This window comes from Rhinolophus hipposideros (assembly GCF_964194185.1).
Source record: "Rhinolophus hipposideros genome assembly, chromosome: 6".
In the NCBI taxonomy this organism is placed as follows: Eukaryota; Metazoa; Chordata; class Mammalia; order Chiroptera; family Rhinolophidae; genus Rhinolophus; species Rhinolophus hipposideros.
In genome coordinates, this window is record NC_138052.1 from 71,634,795 (window position 1) to 71,650,893 (window position 16,099).

General features: G+C 36.3%; 1 protein-coding gene across 3 annotated transcripts in view; it reads right to left on the reverse strand.

Moving 5' to 3' along the window:
- The window catches only part of ALS2 (alsin Rho guanine nucleotide exchange factor ALS2), a 74,719-nt gene that overhangs the window by 43,989 nt on the left and 14,631 nt on the right, over positions 1 to 16,099 (reverse strand). For all 3 annotated transcript variants that reach the window (XM_081050558.1, XM_081050559.1, XM_081050560.1), the window contains 6 exons: positions 15,309 to 15,387; positions 13,740 to 13,894; positions 8,906 to 9,843; positions 5,759 to 6,116; positions 2,956 to 3,124; positions 1,995 to 2,091 (listed from right to left, as the gene is read on the reverse strand). In XM_081050558.1, the coding sequence (XP_080906684.1) occupies positions 1,995 to 2,091; positions 2,956 to 3,124; positions 5,759 to 6,116; positions 8,906 to 9,843; positions 13,740 to 13,894; positions 15,309 to 15,328 (1,737 nt within the window). In that variant the 5' untranslated portion in view covers positions 15,329 to 15,387. The remainder of the gene's footprint in view (positions 1 to 1,994; positions 2,092 to 2,955; positions 3,125 to 5,758; positions 6,117 to 8,905; positions 9,844 to 13,739; positions 13,895 to 15,308; positions 15,388 to 16,099) is intronic.

The following is a 16,099-nucleotide window of genomic DNA, read 5'->3' on the forward strand; positions in this document are numbered from 1 at the left end:
GACAATTTTTCTTTATGTATCAGGTAGTAACACTTTGTCATATATGTTACAAAAGTTTTTACCCAGTTTGTTATGCATTTTAATTTTGTTTGTGGTGTTTTTTGCTGTTTAGGATTGTTTACTGTGTAAACAAACATACACTTTACTTACTAATTTCTGATTTTGATGTTATGTCCTTTTCTACACCCAAAGTTATTTTTTAAAAATCACCTGAATTTGTTCTTTTACATGTAAGGTTTTACTTTTTAACATCTACATCTTTAATTCAGCCAGAAGTAGAATATGTAGTTATCTTAATTTTCTTCTGCAAATAAGAAGCCAATGGTTCCAACAGTATTTATTGGAAACTCAGTCTTGTTTCCCCAACTGATTTGAAATGCCCACTTTTATCATATACTATTATTCTAATATATACTTGGGTCTGTTTCTAGTCTACAGGTATATTTCTGCTCCACTGATCTGTTTGTAGTTTTATAATATATTTTATATGGCTAATTTTTACCCTTCCTTTCTGTTCTTTTGCAGAATTTATGTGGCTCAGCACCTATGTTTACTCTCCTAGGATAATCTGGGGATCATTTTATCAAGTTGTAAATATTATATTGGACTATTTTGGGATTGTATTGAATTTAAACTGTACTGATTTAATGATATAGGGAGAAATGGCATTTCTGCAACACTGACTCTTCTTATCTAAAAATGAAATCTCTGCCTCTTTACTCCCATTTTCTTTTATGACCTATTAGAAGAGTTCTCGAGTTTGTGTCATATGGGCTCTATTCCTGTTAAGAATATTCTTGGGGCAGCCAGATGGCTCAGTTGGTTAGAGCGTGAGCTCTCAACAACAAGGTTGCCGGTTCAATTCCCACATGGGATGGTGGGCTGTGTCCCCTGCAACTAAAGATTGAAAATGGCGAATGGACTTGGAGCTGAGCTGCGCCCTCCACAACTAGAGTGAAGGACAACGACTTGGAGCTGATGGGCCCTGGAGAAACACACTGTTCCCCAATATTCCCCAATAAAATTTATTTTTAAAAAATAAAATAAAAAGAATATACTGGGATTGCAAATAAGCATATGAAAGAATGCTCGACATCATTTTTAAAAAAAAGAATATTCTTAATAGGATATTCTTTCCTATTAAGAATATTTCTATTTCATAAATACTTTTGTTGTAATTGTGAACAGCTTCCTTTTTCCTAACCGTGTTTTCTGTTTTACTTTATATATATAAGAAAACTAGCAATTTTTATGTGCTTATTTTATAACTGACCACCTTCCTAATATCTTATTTTTAAAACCTTTTAGATGATTCGTCATATTAAAAACAGTAAGTTAGCCGTTTCTTTCCTAATATTTATATTTATTTATATAGGGTATGTTAGTTTTCTGGCTAGCCTGCTATGTGAAACTTAAAATAAAACATTTATTTAAAGGTTTAGAATCCTTCACTGACTTTTTCTAAAAAGATGAAAGGACTAACGAAGAATCATTATATGCATATTCGTATATTTAAGAATAACTTAAAAAACTACTTTTATTAGGAGGTTTATATATATAGTCATGGTTTTAAGTGAGTCTGGAGGTCACTTTCAGGTCCCACAATTTTGAAAGAGAAAAATGCCTTTTGCTTTCTTCTTTTAGTATTTTACTTATGGATTTTCCTCATCGAGGAATGAACAGAAATTCACCAATACCCTAGAAACTTCTGAATTCTATTTTGTGACGAGAACACATTATAGATTCTTTGATGGGTATACCAGTATTTAATTCAAACTCTACTATCACATGTGTGACTTTAACAAAGCTACATAATTCCCCTAAACTTCCCTTTCCTCGTTTCTAAAATGGAAATAATGCAATGCAATGTAAAACACTGGAAAGATCAAATGAGATATGATATCACATAGCAGATACTTAATAAATGATGGTCCAATCCTGTCATGTTGGCCTTCCACGAAATTAAGATCAGCTTTTAATAGTTTGCTTCCTACCTGGGATTTCGCAGTAAGTGCAAGAGAATGGCAACCACCTGCCTCCAGATGGATTACTTCTTTACCATCCAGACATTTTACACACAATGGTTGAAGCCTTAAAGAAAAAAACCACACATACTCACAAACTCAAATTAGTATTCTCAGCAAGAATCATGACCTTTCTTAAATTACAGAGTAAGTGCTTTCAAGTAAAAAATGAGCATTTCAAAAGAAAACATTGAAATAAAAATGATGGGTATTATGTTCAACCTACTCCTAAGTAATTCTGGATGGTTTTAATTTAATCTCTATCTACCAATCACTAATTAACCACCATAATTCAGAACCTGTTAAGAATCATCAAACTACAAAATGATTCAGTTGGCAGAGAGACTACTTAGGACCAATGAAATATAACCATTGAGGGGAGTTAAATCTTCTTTTTTAATGTCACAGTTGCCTACACTCTGCTTACAGACATTAATGTTAACTGTGTTAGATAATCATTCCATTTACACACGTTCACAAATGTCTAATTTATTAATATCATAAGAGTTCCTCCTAAACAACAGCTTTTCCTTGAGGTATATTGATAGACATGGTTTAATATTGCAGTTATAATTATTCTTACAGCAGTAGAGCGATACCTTTTAGGTTAAAAAAGGAAATCACTGGTTCTTTTTTCTAAGTTAAAAATCTGAGACATTCAAGTGTTCTAATGAAATACAACCTGAACCCCTTTCTGTGTTGCAAGACAAATACACATCCATGATGGGATGGAAAGGTGCACCATGGATACTCAAGTCCTTTACTGTGAGGAACAAAGTCAAGTTTAAGATGAGAGTTGCCTTTTAAATCAGAGTTAATGGAGTATAATTTTGAGGGAGATTTCCTCCATGAGGAAATAAAAAGGGAGAGACTGTCCCAGGAGAGAGGCTATTTAAGTCCATTCCTACCAGTCAATACTGGCAGCACTCACCGAGGCAGAACATCGCCATGTCCTAGCTGCCCTTCCTTCCCTTTCCCCCAGGTCCACACCTCTGTTCTCAGAGAAGGCAACAGAGCATCTGCTTCTCCGCTGTATGTAGGGGTCAGCACCACTGTCCGCGTTTTCACCCGGGCAGCTTTTCTTAACAGCCTGGGGGAAACTGAAAATAAACCAGAGATGAGGTGAGGGAGTAGATGAGTGGGGGAAAAGATATTTTGATAAACTGCTGATTTTCAAAGAAATACAATAACATGGTTTTGTGAAACATATTGTATAGGTACTCTGAAAAATGGAGATTTACTAGTCAAATGAGTTTGGCAAATGCTGCCTACCACATTCTATCCTCCGGCTACCTGCCCCGTAGAGATTCACACAGACTTTAGCATGCTGAAGGAGCTGAAAGTCCTGCAATCAAAAATTGTTTAAATTTGGCTTACCCAGCTCCCAAACATTTGGCTAGAGAATTCTTTTCTGTGTAACACTTAAGTTACACAGGATGTTGTGTGACACTCTGTGGAACTTGTATTCTAAAGAATATGCTTAACAAAGTACTACACTAAGGCTGACAAATATTGTTGCCTTTTCAAAGCAGCATGAAAAGTGAAGCCTTTCCAAGACAAGGTCTAAGTTCAAATATAAATATTGTAATAAATAACTTATTTAGATATAAAATTTAGAAGTATCTAAGGTGGGAAAAAGATTATGAATTGGAAGTACTAAAAAAGCTTTTGCATTTTGCCTGCTTCAAATTATTGTATAGAGAACTTAATCTTTTAGAGAAGAATGTTTTCATCTTTTACGGGTTCAAAATTGCAACAAAGGTATACAACACTATGTACACCAATCTGGTGAGAGGATATGTTTTGAAGAAAATCATTAAATGTCACCAAGTGTAGACTTAATCACTTGGGCATTAACTTGGGAGTCACAAAAAGGGACCATCACTGGTATGATGAACACCTTTTCTGGTTAAGTACACTGTCCATTTGTATATAGAGAAACTCAAATAAATCCACTCGAAGTTTCCTCAAAGATGTACTCCAGGTAATTTTAAGAGAGAGGGAAAAAGAGTACATGTAAATTTTTTTCTGAAGATACTTTAGGTTACTTAGGGAAATTTAACCTAAGGAAATACGTCTGTTAGTAGGACTGCAGCTTTCATACAGTCTAATGACATGATAAAAGTCAATATTCCACATTTGTGCTTCAAAGAGATCTCAAATATGCTGATACTAAAAACGCTAGAAGACATTTAAGAAAACTTTCACACAAGATTCTCCTTCAGACTTAATACAATGTGTTGGGACTTTTTTATAAACACACAGTCAAATCAATCAGGACTCGGGGTTTCATTTGCACAGATGAAAATCTAGTGACAATGAAAATCAGGAGGCAAGGTAACAGAAGTGCTCAGTGGCACAAGAAAGTACAATGAGTAAGTAGAACAAGTGTAGGGAACAGGGGCAGAGCAGAAAAGGTACATTTTATTAGTCTAGGATTCCTAAGTTTAGAGCTTCGCACAAAATGGTTTATAGCCAGTGGGTCAAATACAGCCCACTGCTTGTTTTTGTAAATCAAGTTTTATTGGAATAGAGCCTTGCTCACTAATGATTCTCTTAAGCAACAACAGCAGAGTTGAACAGCTGTAACAGAGACTATATGGCCTGCAAACCATAAAATATTTCTTGTTAGCTCTTTACAGAGAAAGTTTGCAAACTCCTGGTCTCCTGGTCTAATCCTCAAACTTGAAAGCGCACACTAATCACCTTGGGGATCTTGTTATAATGCATATTCTGACCCATTAGGTTTGGAGTGAGCCTGATATCCTGCATTTCTAACAAATTCCCAGATGCTGCTGAAGTCAAAGGTCTGCAGAACACATTCAGAGAAGCAGAAGTCTAGATGACTGAGATTCCTCAACTGATTGAGAAATGTAGAAGAACCAACTGTGTAATATTCTTCATATTCTAAGATTTATTGCTGCTGGTGGTTTCAGAAAATGAAGTTTTCTCTTATTGAAGCTTAAAATTATCTCTACTTCCAGGACAAGTACTGTAACTCCTCACCTACCCAATGGTCACATCTGCAACTTCTTGTATCTGGAGTATACGCCCCAACTAGGAAATAAGGGAAGCTATTGCTATACTCCAGAACAATAAAATAAGGTCCATAAGCAAAAGTGGTGTGGGGACAGAGCCCCAGAAAAGTTTCCAGGCTCTCGGCCTCATGTGGAGGGGTGCTGGCTCGGGTAGTAGATGGCCGTCAGCTGTAACCATTGAGCCATTGGCCACTAATATAACTGCCGCGGCTACGTTGGGGAGTCGAGGAGAGTCGAGGAGAGTCGAGGGGAGTTGGGGAGAGAGTCGGTCGGTCGGTTGGCAGAAAAGCGGACAGCAGGTCGCATGTCGTGTGAATCCAGCCTCCAGTGAGACTATAGTGGTATGACTCCCCTACCTATGGCTCCATGGGTGTTCCTTTTTGGCCTCACCATATCCTGCGTTCTTATGTGGGAGCGGGAGCAGAGACCCCACCCTACCCCACCCCCGCAGGCTGCCCCGCGTGACAAGCGATCATCATGAAAAAGTTACTTTCTAACGTTATTTCTAAAGCAGACAGAAACATAACTAACTTTTAAAACCACTATGATGACCAAAATTAAATACATTTTGACATTTGAATTATGTCAGCTTCAGCAATTAGGAAAGCTAATTCATTACCATACAGCACATGATTGATGTCAGGAGCATTTTGGAGTCGGCAAAAGTCAATTCACAAAACCTGGCTATTTCCTTACCTTGTGACAACAATCCAGGGAGGGAGAGTCTTCGGCTGCCTCCCTCTGATTCTTCTTCTCTGATATCCACAAGACTTGAACTTTTCTTTCCTTGCATTGACTCCTGTTTAACCTGTTCTTCTCTGCTATCTTTCAGACCTTCTGGGCCTATGGAAGTACTCCCTGCCTGAGCACCAGTTTCACAAGGGGCTGTACTGTAAAAGTTCATAACTTTCTTAAGAGACAAAGCCCCAGCTTCATAGGTAGCAGCCACTCTCACACCAACGGCAGATGCGCAAGAAACCACAAGGCTGTTTAGCGCTGAGGTGCTTGTGGTTGGTGGGCTGTGAAGATTAGGAATTGCTTCTTCCATAAGAGGCTGCAATATATACACATAAAAAAGCATATAAAAACACAATCCCTTATACAAAAAGTAATCAATAAAATATGGTTTAACATATATCACTATTTACAAATAGAAGTATCTAAAACAAAGGTCTCTTTATCTCCAACTTAAAGATAAGTCATCTTGATCATGGATTTAACACATTGTATGGCAGTGAGTACACAAAACACAGCTCCTCATCAAAAGTACTTCTTTTTGTTTGAGCATTGTGTATTTCCATGGTGTTTAATAATAAACCCCAGCTTCTTTTATTAAATTAAGCACAGTAAAAGGGGAGAGGAGAAAAAAGGTATGAAAAATCACAGTCTTTAACATGAAATGCATTGTGACAGCTCTGGATAGAAGGTTGAAAAGATGAAAGTTTTATTATTGATCCCTTTTAGGAAAATTTACACAGAATGCTACCAAGAAAAATCAGAAAAAAATTATTTCTAAAAAAAGGCTTTTCCTAAAATGTTTTATAAATGGAAATTTACATATGGCATTTATAGGTAGAAAAATAAGTTATACCTCTGCCTGTCAGCCCCTAAATTACACTCTTATGTTCAAGTCTTTTACTGTCTCCTCAGTGAGTTATTTTCCATGACCCAAGGGCTAGGTAAACTGAAGGATTACCTTTGCTCTTGCTAACAGAGAGAGTAAATGTGGGAGGTTAATAATTAAACATTTGGAACCAATGTTCTTAGTGTTATTCATTGCTGTATTAGAGTCAAAATAAGTTTTCTAATATTTTAGTGAAAAATCAATTGACATTTATTTTGAGCTATTAAGCATCATTGTTTACTAAAAAGGAAAGTCATTAAATGTATCTACTAAACACATACACAAAAAGCTTTTGGCTTACCAGCATAGGTCACAATAAACAATTTGCTTCATGTACTACCCCAAGGTCCCAAAGGGTATACTCGTACATACATTCCTAAATTTATCCTAAACTAAAAACCAACCCCCCTGTTGACTTGTATAGTGCATGACATGTAGCAGGTACTCAAAACATTTGTTGAATTAAATACAGAATTCAGAAAAGCCGTTTCTGTACAAGTATCTTTAATTAAAATATTCAACAAAATAAATATACCGTGTAAAACAAAAGACAAATACAAAGTTTATAATTTACTTGGTGATACAGTCCCCATGATAACTTGTTCAAAAGAACTAGCATCATTATTTCCACCCTTTGTTTACAAAGGCTGGTAATAGAAGCAGCGATGGTATTTAGGGGTGACTATTTTAGGGGGCTCTTACCATTAGGTAAAAAAAAAAAAAATCACAAAACTCTACTTTATATAAACTTTAAACTATTGTTCTAACTGGCTCTTCTACTTAATTACATTTAACAATACATAAAATAAACAAAACAAAAATACATAGCTAGCAATTCTGATGAAAGACATCATTTTAGGAGTTCCAGTCCACCAACAATAAAATTCAATAGTGAAATATAGGCTACATTGCCAAAGAGTTGGGTTTATTTCACAAAAGTAAGATACCCTTTCAGTTATATCTGGCCAGAAGAGAAAAAACTTGTCCTAAGCAACATAAATTCCTAATGAATTAGCTGTATGATTGAGACACTGTTTGCAAAATTGAATTAAATTTATATAAACACACATTGCCAAAACTAACATAGGTAACAAAAACATTAAATGTTTAAGAAAACAAGTCCAAAGAACAATGCAATTGCAATGGTGATAATCTAGTAATCAAATAAACTGTCTACAATAAACTGTTAACTTCAATTTAGAGGAATGACTTTTAAAAAGTCAAAGTCAAACTTTTTTATAACATGTACAAGTCTAGAAATTGTCTACATGCATTCCTGTTAAATTATTATTGTTTTGTTTATACTTTTATAATACCTTCCTCCAAATGGCTTATTCTTACTTTTTTAAAAAAATCAAATATCCACAAGGTTCTGTGAATAGACTGTGAAATAAAAACTGTTTTTAAAAACACCTCTACACTATGTTTTCATTCTGACATAGTAAACAACAATAAAGAATCAAAAGGCTATGTCATTTCAATGACCTGAAAAAACACCCCTTTTTACGATTACACATTTTTGTTTACTTAGCTTAGAGTTTTGGTAAAGCAAAATTAAAAGGCTTACCCTAAAGTGAAAAAACGATTATCCCTTTAGAACAATTCATTTTAAGCAGGGAAATAAGCTTTCATAATGAGAGTAGTTTAAATAAGATGAAGAAAATATTCACCACCACTACCCTTCCGAAAAAGCCCAGTAAGGACCACAGGTATAACTGAAAAAAATTTGAACAATATGTAATGCCAGTAAGGTTTTTTCTTAAGTCCGCCTACAACTGAAGGGTCCACCACATATAGCAACCTTTTCTGATAAAAAAGGAACGGGCTTTTCTCTACAGAACCTGAAGAATGTACAAATACAGGTCAGAAGAATCTTTGTTATATTATATAGTTATATTAGGTTAAACTACTGAAGGGCCCACCAAAATTCAGTACCTTAGTCATGGTGGGAAAATACTAGGGAAAAACACAAATGGGATTTTGCTCCTTAAAAAACAAGCCCAGCGTGGCATCTTTCAACATCATAAAGGGCCAGAATTTGAACCTAAAGAATAATTTTGAATTAATCCAGGTTTTTCCTTATCTAGGTTTAGATGAGAGAGATTTATAGTCAAATTCAAAAAAGTGCTATCAAGCCTTAGGCATTTTCAAGTTTCTAAAGAAAAACTCAGATGGTTCAATTCCAGAAATAGCTTTGTATTAAAAAATTTAGCAGATACCTGAGATGGCTTTGGCTTTTCATCGTTCTCTGAGTTCTCTCTTATTGAGTGATCTGACAGTTTCTGCACATATTCATTTACTGCCTGAGTGTCAGGACAGCACGGTATATTTCCGGCAGAAGACATTTCAGCTGCTTTCACGCCGTCTCGTTGGCAGGAAATGGCATCACTACTTGTGGTCTGAACATTTACAGCGTTTGGTTTGGTAGCTACAGGCAGATCATTTTCTACAAGAGTGTTTTCAAATACTTCTCCCTGGCTGTCAAGGGTTTCAGTGGAGGGGCTGATGGCAGTGTTGGCCTGGTTTTCTGCCTGGGATTCTGACAGGGTCACACCTAATGGGCAACAATGACTGTCTGATATAATCACATGATCTTCTTTGTCAGTCATAGTAATTAAGAGCTGGCTGCACTGGTTGCACCTTTCAGGGACTGGTTTCAGATCCTGGGAAGGGAGACATTGTACAAGGGCTAAGCTGTGGAACGCACCACAGGCAACCTGTAGCACTACACGCCCAGCAAGATGTTCCACCTTCTGTGGCTTTGTCACTGGGAAGGTAGTGGTAATGAGACCCAGCTGACAACCGGTACCCCATGACCAAATCTCTCTGCTTATGGACAATGCCAGAGTATGCTCCTCGCCACAAGCCAACTGCAAAATCCTGACTGCTAACAAAGGACTGGTCTCAGAATCAGAAATGCTGACAGGATTAGGTTCTGGAACATACTGCTGGTTAGCTACTGCACACTGGCCAGCAGAGTTCTCTCCCCACATGTATGCTACGCCACTTTCTGTCACTGCTCCACTGTGAAAACTCCCCGCTGCCACAGTAACAACATATTGCCCAACCAGGGCATTTTCTAGAATGGGAGTACTCGGACAAATCTCTGCTGGTTCACTTCTCCAGGGAAGAGTCCCAAAACTGTAGACCGCACCATCTGAAAGTTTAAAAAAAAAAGAAAAAGGAGTTTGTGAAATTAAATAGAAATTTTATCAGAAAACTTTGAATCCCCTCTAGGTTTAACAAAATAGGGTTGTTGTTTTTTATTTTTTCGAAAGCACAGTGTAGAGATTTGGTTCAAGCATATAATATTCCAAACTTATTCATCTTTTAATAAATAACATCTTTTAACATTCTGAAATATAGTGAGAATTTCTAGATTGCAGGAGGTATTGTTCCTTTCTTTCAGCCTCACCCTAAAAACTCTAGCAGCAATCCACTACTAATGCCTACCATTGTAGGCTATTACAGAAGCAGATTCCAAGCATTCAAAGACAAAACGATCATGACAAGATAAAATAAGTAGAAGATAAAATGACACACTGCTAATATCTACAACATTCGCTACTACTGAATAAGTCAGAGAAGCAGAAGATTTATGCAATGGCACAAAAATAGTAGATTCATTTTGGCCAAAATTAAGAAATTAGCTTTCAGGGGCGGCTGGATGGCTCAGTTGATTAGAGCGCAAGCTCTTAACATGAGGGTTGCCAATTCCCACATGGGCCAGTGAGCTGCGCCCTCCACAACTAGATTGAACACAACAAGCTGCTGCTGAGCTGCCAGAAGGGCGGCCGGATGGCTCAGTTGGTCAGAGCACGAGCTCTTAACAACAAGGTTGTCGGTTCAATTCTCACATGGGATACTGAGCTGCACCCCCTGCAACTAAGATTGAAAACAGTGACTGGACTTGGAGCTAAGCTGAGCCTTCCACAACTAGATTGAAGGACAACGACTTGGAGCTGATGGGCCCTGGAAAAACAGAACAAATCAAAACAAAAAAACACACTGTTCCCCAATATTCCCCAATAAAAAATTAAAAAACAACAACGAAATTAGCATTATACCTCCAGGTTGTACAGAAATTACCACTGTTAATAAGATGTGGCTATCTTCATGTTGTGTACCATATTACGTATAATTTTTAAATGTTATATATAAAATACAGTCATGAACTACTTATAACCAGAATACATTCTGAGGGCCGGCCCCGTGGCTCAGGCGGTTGGAGCTCTGTGCTCCTAACTCCGGGGGCTGCCGGTTCGATTCCCACATGGGCCAGTGGGCTCTCAACCACAAGGTTGCCAGTTTGATTCCTCGAGTCCTGCAAGGGATGGTGGGCAGCGCCTCCTGCAACTAAGATTGAACACGGCACCTTGAGCTGAGCTGCCTCCTGGATGGCTCAGTTGGTTGGAATGCATCCTCTCAACTACAGGGTTGCCAGTTTGACTCCCGCAAGGTGGGCTGCACCCCCTGCAAAGAGCAACGGCAACTGGATCTGGAGCTGAGCTGTACCCTCCACAACTAAGACTCAAAGGACAACAACTTGAAGCTGAACAGGCACCCTCCATGGCTGAGATTGAAAGGACAACAACTTGACTTGGAAAAAAAAAAAGGTCCTGGAGGTACACACTCTTCCCCAGTAAGGTCCTGTTCCCCTTTCCCAATGAAATTTAAAAAAAAAAAAAAAAAAAAGAATACATTCTGAGAAATGCATTGTTAGGCAATTTCGTCATTGTGCGAACACCACACAGTGCCCTTACACAAACCTAGGTGGTATAGCCTACTACACACCTAGGCTATATGGCATATAGTCTATTGTTCTGTAGGGGAGGAAAAATATTTTTCCCTCTCCCCTTCTGGGTTCTTTTGAGACATCCCTGTAACAAAAAACAGATTAATAGGAGAAAAACAAAACTTTTATATATATATATAACTTTTGTTATATAGAAAACAAAAGTTTAATAACACGTATACCTCCTGTACACATAGGAGAAACCCAGGAAAACTGAGTAACTCGCCAAAATGGCTGGATCCACCACTTGGAATATGACCTTCAGCTGAAGCCAGAAGATGCTGAGGTGGAGGGGAGTCAGTTATGGAAGTTACCAGGAAAAGCACAGTAAACAAGGATAAGATTGTTATGCAGATTTAGTCATTGTCTTCTGCAAGAAGAGTTTCTACAGACAGAATGAAGAAATAAGCACTATTTTCTCCCCACAAAGAAGCAATTGAATTGATGATGAAAAAGAAATACATACTTTATCTTTGATCTATTATACATGGCAGATATATTTATACATTTAAATTAAGTCCCCACACCATGTATATAAGGAAGAACACAACAGCAGCTAGAGGGAAGATGTAAGCTTTTATTAGGGAATTTCGTCTGGATGAAGAGTATTGAGAAAATAAGCTCACTGGTTAAAACAGTTAAAACTTTCTTCCCAAGTGATACAGCAATATACATTTGCAACAGCTCACCAACTCTTTCAATTGACATTATTCCACTAGAGAGAGCAATACTGCAAAGAAATGGATATTTAGACACCCCCCCCTTTGTTTAATGTGGAGTACCTCAAAAATAGTGAATCAATGAAGTGTCCTCATTGAATTATGAGCTAAAGGTCAAATTAAATAGAGACAATGAAGCTTGAAAATTCTTAGCATTCAATCAGTACCATTTTCTCGTCTAAAAAAGCACTGGAGAACTTTTTTCCATTTCAAACTACTACACACTTGTGTGAGATGAGATTTTTTTGTGACTTTGACACTAAAACCAGAACAGTGATAAAAACTACAATAGTGAAACTTAAACATGAACATTGATAAGCTACATACTTTTTAAAAGTTTTCCCGCAGTTTCCCAGTCTTTTAGGTATGATTCTAGATGTTTCAAGATAATTGTGTTCATAAAGGTTCCTAAATATCCTACAGAGGGCTAATAAATCAATAACAGAATTCCACTTATATATGCTTGAGAACTACATATTTTAAACCCAAAGGCATGCACTGAATATAGTTTACATTTTTAAAATAAGGCTTTTTCCAAATTCTGGCCTAGTATAATAATGTATTGGTACGTATTATTATAATAAAAGTTATGTAATAATAAAGTGAAATTCAAGTTAACCCTGTAAAACCACCAAGGTCATATTTAAGCTTTATTTCCTAGAATTTGTCTTCCCATAGTTTCTATGCAGAAAACACCAAAGCATTAGTGAACACTTAATAAATGCTTACAGAGTAGAAATTTATAAATTAGTGAAGTTGATGGCAGTCCTGGCCCAAATCAAATTTGCCATGACTGAGCTGGTAAACTGCCACAAAAATTAGAGGTAGCTCTCTACATAAATTATAGCCTATGTTTCTATCTTTTATAGATTTATAGATTTTATTACATGTTCTTATGAGCTGCTATTTATACCTCAGAAAACTGTACTGAGACGAGATATAACCAAGTAGCTTAAAAAGCAGGCTTTGAAATCACACTCTCTGGGTTCCCATCCTAACTCTGACACTCTAATAGACATGTATGCTTAGAGAAATTATTTAACCTGACCTTCAGCTTCCACATCTGTGAAGTGGGGATAATAATAGTAGCTACCTCATAAGGTGGCTGTGGAGACTCAAAGAAATAACACATATAAAGTGCTTAGTGCAGTGGATAACATCTATAATTGTTTAATGATAAACATTAGCTATTATTAGCATTGTTATTCTGATACTTTTAATGAATGAAGAAGGTACAGCAAAAAAGTCTCTGAATAGGTAGGTAATCTTTCAAAAAAGTTAGTTTTTCATGTACTTATTGCTACAAAATTTAAAAACTATAATTCTCCCTTTTATTCTAGTTTTGGTATATATGAAATTTAAGAACTAATCTGATTTCTGATAAAGGGAGTAAGAACATATTTTGTAAACAAAAAGAGTATAAGCTCCAGCAAAGTTCATTAAGAACACCTGGTATCCAGTAACTCTTTTACCTGCTCTTACACACTCGGGCATTATGTCAGTTTCAGTTAGTATTTGTTAAGCCATTGTTTTCAATACCTTCAGTCAGAAGAATTCCATGTTTCACGCCAAGGGCCGCTTGAAGAACAGTCTTTCCTCCCCAGCCTGGCAATCTCTCTGGTGTTACAGAACAGGATCCTGCCTTCCAGATATGGACCAGGCCTCTTTCTTTGGATCCTTCTGCCTCTGTTGAGCTACAAATATCAAGAAAAATCACTTAAGTGTTCCTGCAATTCAGGGCTGTATTTTTTGTTCTTAATATTTTCATGAGATTTGTACCTTTTACCAGCACACAGGGGAGCAGCACACTGATAATTTAACTAAGCTTTGGTTATGACACAGGAGTTAGAGATAAAACAACTAGTTATATTAAAGGCTTGAGGATAATCTAAACCCAGAAATTACTTTATCCAAGAAGCAAACAAAAGCTGGGCTGTATTTTGAAGTTTTATGATTTAGTAGCATAAAATTTCAAGATTCTAATTACTCAATACATTAACTCCTCGTTTAGATATTAAAATTAAAACATGACCCAAGTTGAAGTCTTATTTTACAATTTTAATTTTTTTTTAAAGTTTTTATTGGGGAATATTGGGGAACAGTGTGTTTTTCCAGGATCCATCAGCTCCAAGTCAAGTCATTGTTTTCAGTCTAGTTGTGGAGGGCACAGCTCACTGGCCCACGTGGGAATCGAACCAGTGACCTTGGTATTACGAGCACTGTGATCTAACCAACTGAGCCAACCGGCCGCACTGTACAATTTTAATTTTTAATGTGACAAAAAGTATTTGATGAGAAAGAAGGAATAAGGATCCGTATTTCACTTTACACTGAGCAACTGTATAATTGCTATTTAAAATTTTAAGAATCAAATTTATAATAGGTACCAGCAAAATCCTTCAAGCTTTACTCACATTCTAGCTAAAGAATTCTATCCATCTTATGACTGTGGTTCAAAGAACACAAAACACACAGCTGCATAAAACAACCATATTCCAACTGCTTCCCCTTCTAAGAAAAGGGTATATTAAGATATCCTGGGATTGCTTTATACTAAGTTTTCCTATGTGTCACCAATGATTGTACATTTTTTTCATACTCTTATTTTCTAGAACACTGACGCCAATACTTTAATGACCAGAAGCTTTTTAAATCTTATTTCATAATACCTAGGAATTTCTCTACTTTTGTAAAATAATATTTCTCTAAATTATAAACAGGCATGACCCTGGTTTCATGGAAGGGAAGCCACAATCTTAATCTTCCTTTTAAAATAACATCCATGACAGGTTTTCAAGGATAGAAGATGATTACAATTAATAAGGCTATTTCTGAAAACTGGAAATTATTTGTGAGAAAAATGGCTTCAAAACCTTTAAAATGATGAAGACTTTTGTAACTTTTATAAGCATAAGATAGAACTAGCAGCAAAGCTTATCACTAATCAACTTTATTTTAATATGTTTCTCTCTTTACCAATCAACACAAAAGTCACTATTTCTTCTCAACAATCATCAAGAAAATTAAAGTGAAGAGAGGCCACACATACATGGAATTGTTTGCTGTGTTTTCCTAGAAGGATAGGGGAGAAAGAAGAAATGGTTTTACCTTCTCTTCTTTGAGTCCATCGGTCAGCGGGAGAGCTCCATCACCAAATCATTTCCTCTTTGCAAAAGTATTTATTGACCTACATGGCAAAACACAGGTAAGCACAAAGAGCAGTTAAAGAATACTTTGCTATTTTATCCCACAGATGGAAGGGAAAAAAAAAAAGGGCAGCCCTCTAACAAGTGCACATTCACTGGGCAATAAATATGCACTGGAACTATTTAAACTATTTCATATCCTGGCTTCCAGAATGGAATATCTAGACTGAGCCTTCCCACTGAGCTTATAAAAATGCCTGTTGACTGTCAAATGTAATGTCAAGGAAGAAAAGACTAGCTACAATTATGCTGTACTTGGTCAGGCAACAGATTTGTTTGGTTTATTTTTTATTATAAAGAAGGCAGTTTTCAATCTGAAAAACTCAATGTGTTAAGTATTCATTTCATAAACATTAAGATTACTTTTTAAATGCTTCTGGAACACGTGAATATTTAAATACCAATTAAGTAAGAAAGAATTTCTAAAATCTCTTCAGTAAGGTATCAAATTCAAGTAGTTTGAATTTACATTCTTCAGTAATATACACAAAATATTATATCATTAAAATACAAAGTTTTCCACTTATTGGAACGAGCAGTATTTTCCCCAAATAAACCTTAATTCAAAACCATAATCCAAAGGGCTAAAAGAGAGGTTTGAATTTTAAAATATGTTTTAAAATGAACCACTAAAGAGAAAAGAGCTGTATGAAAATTATGGTACAAACATCATGACCTATCAGTTCAGAAACT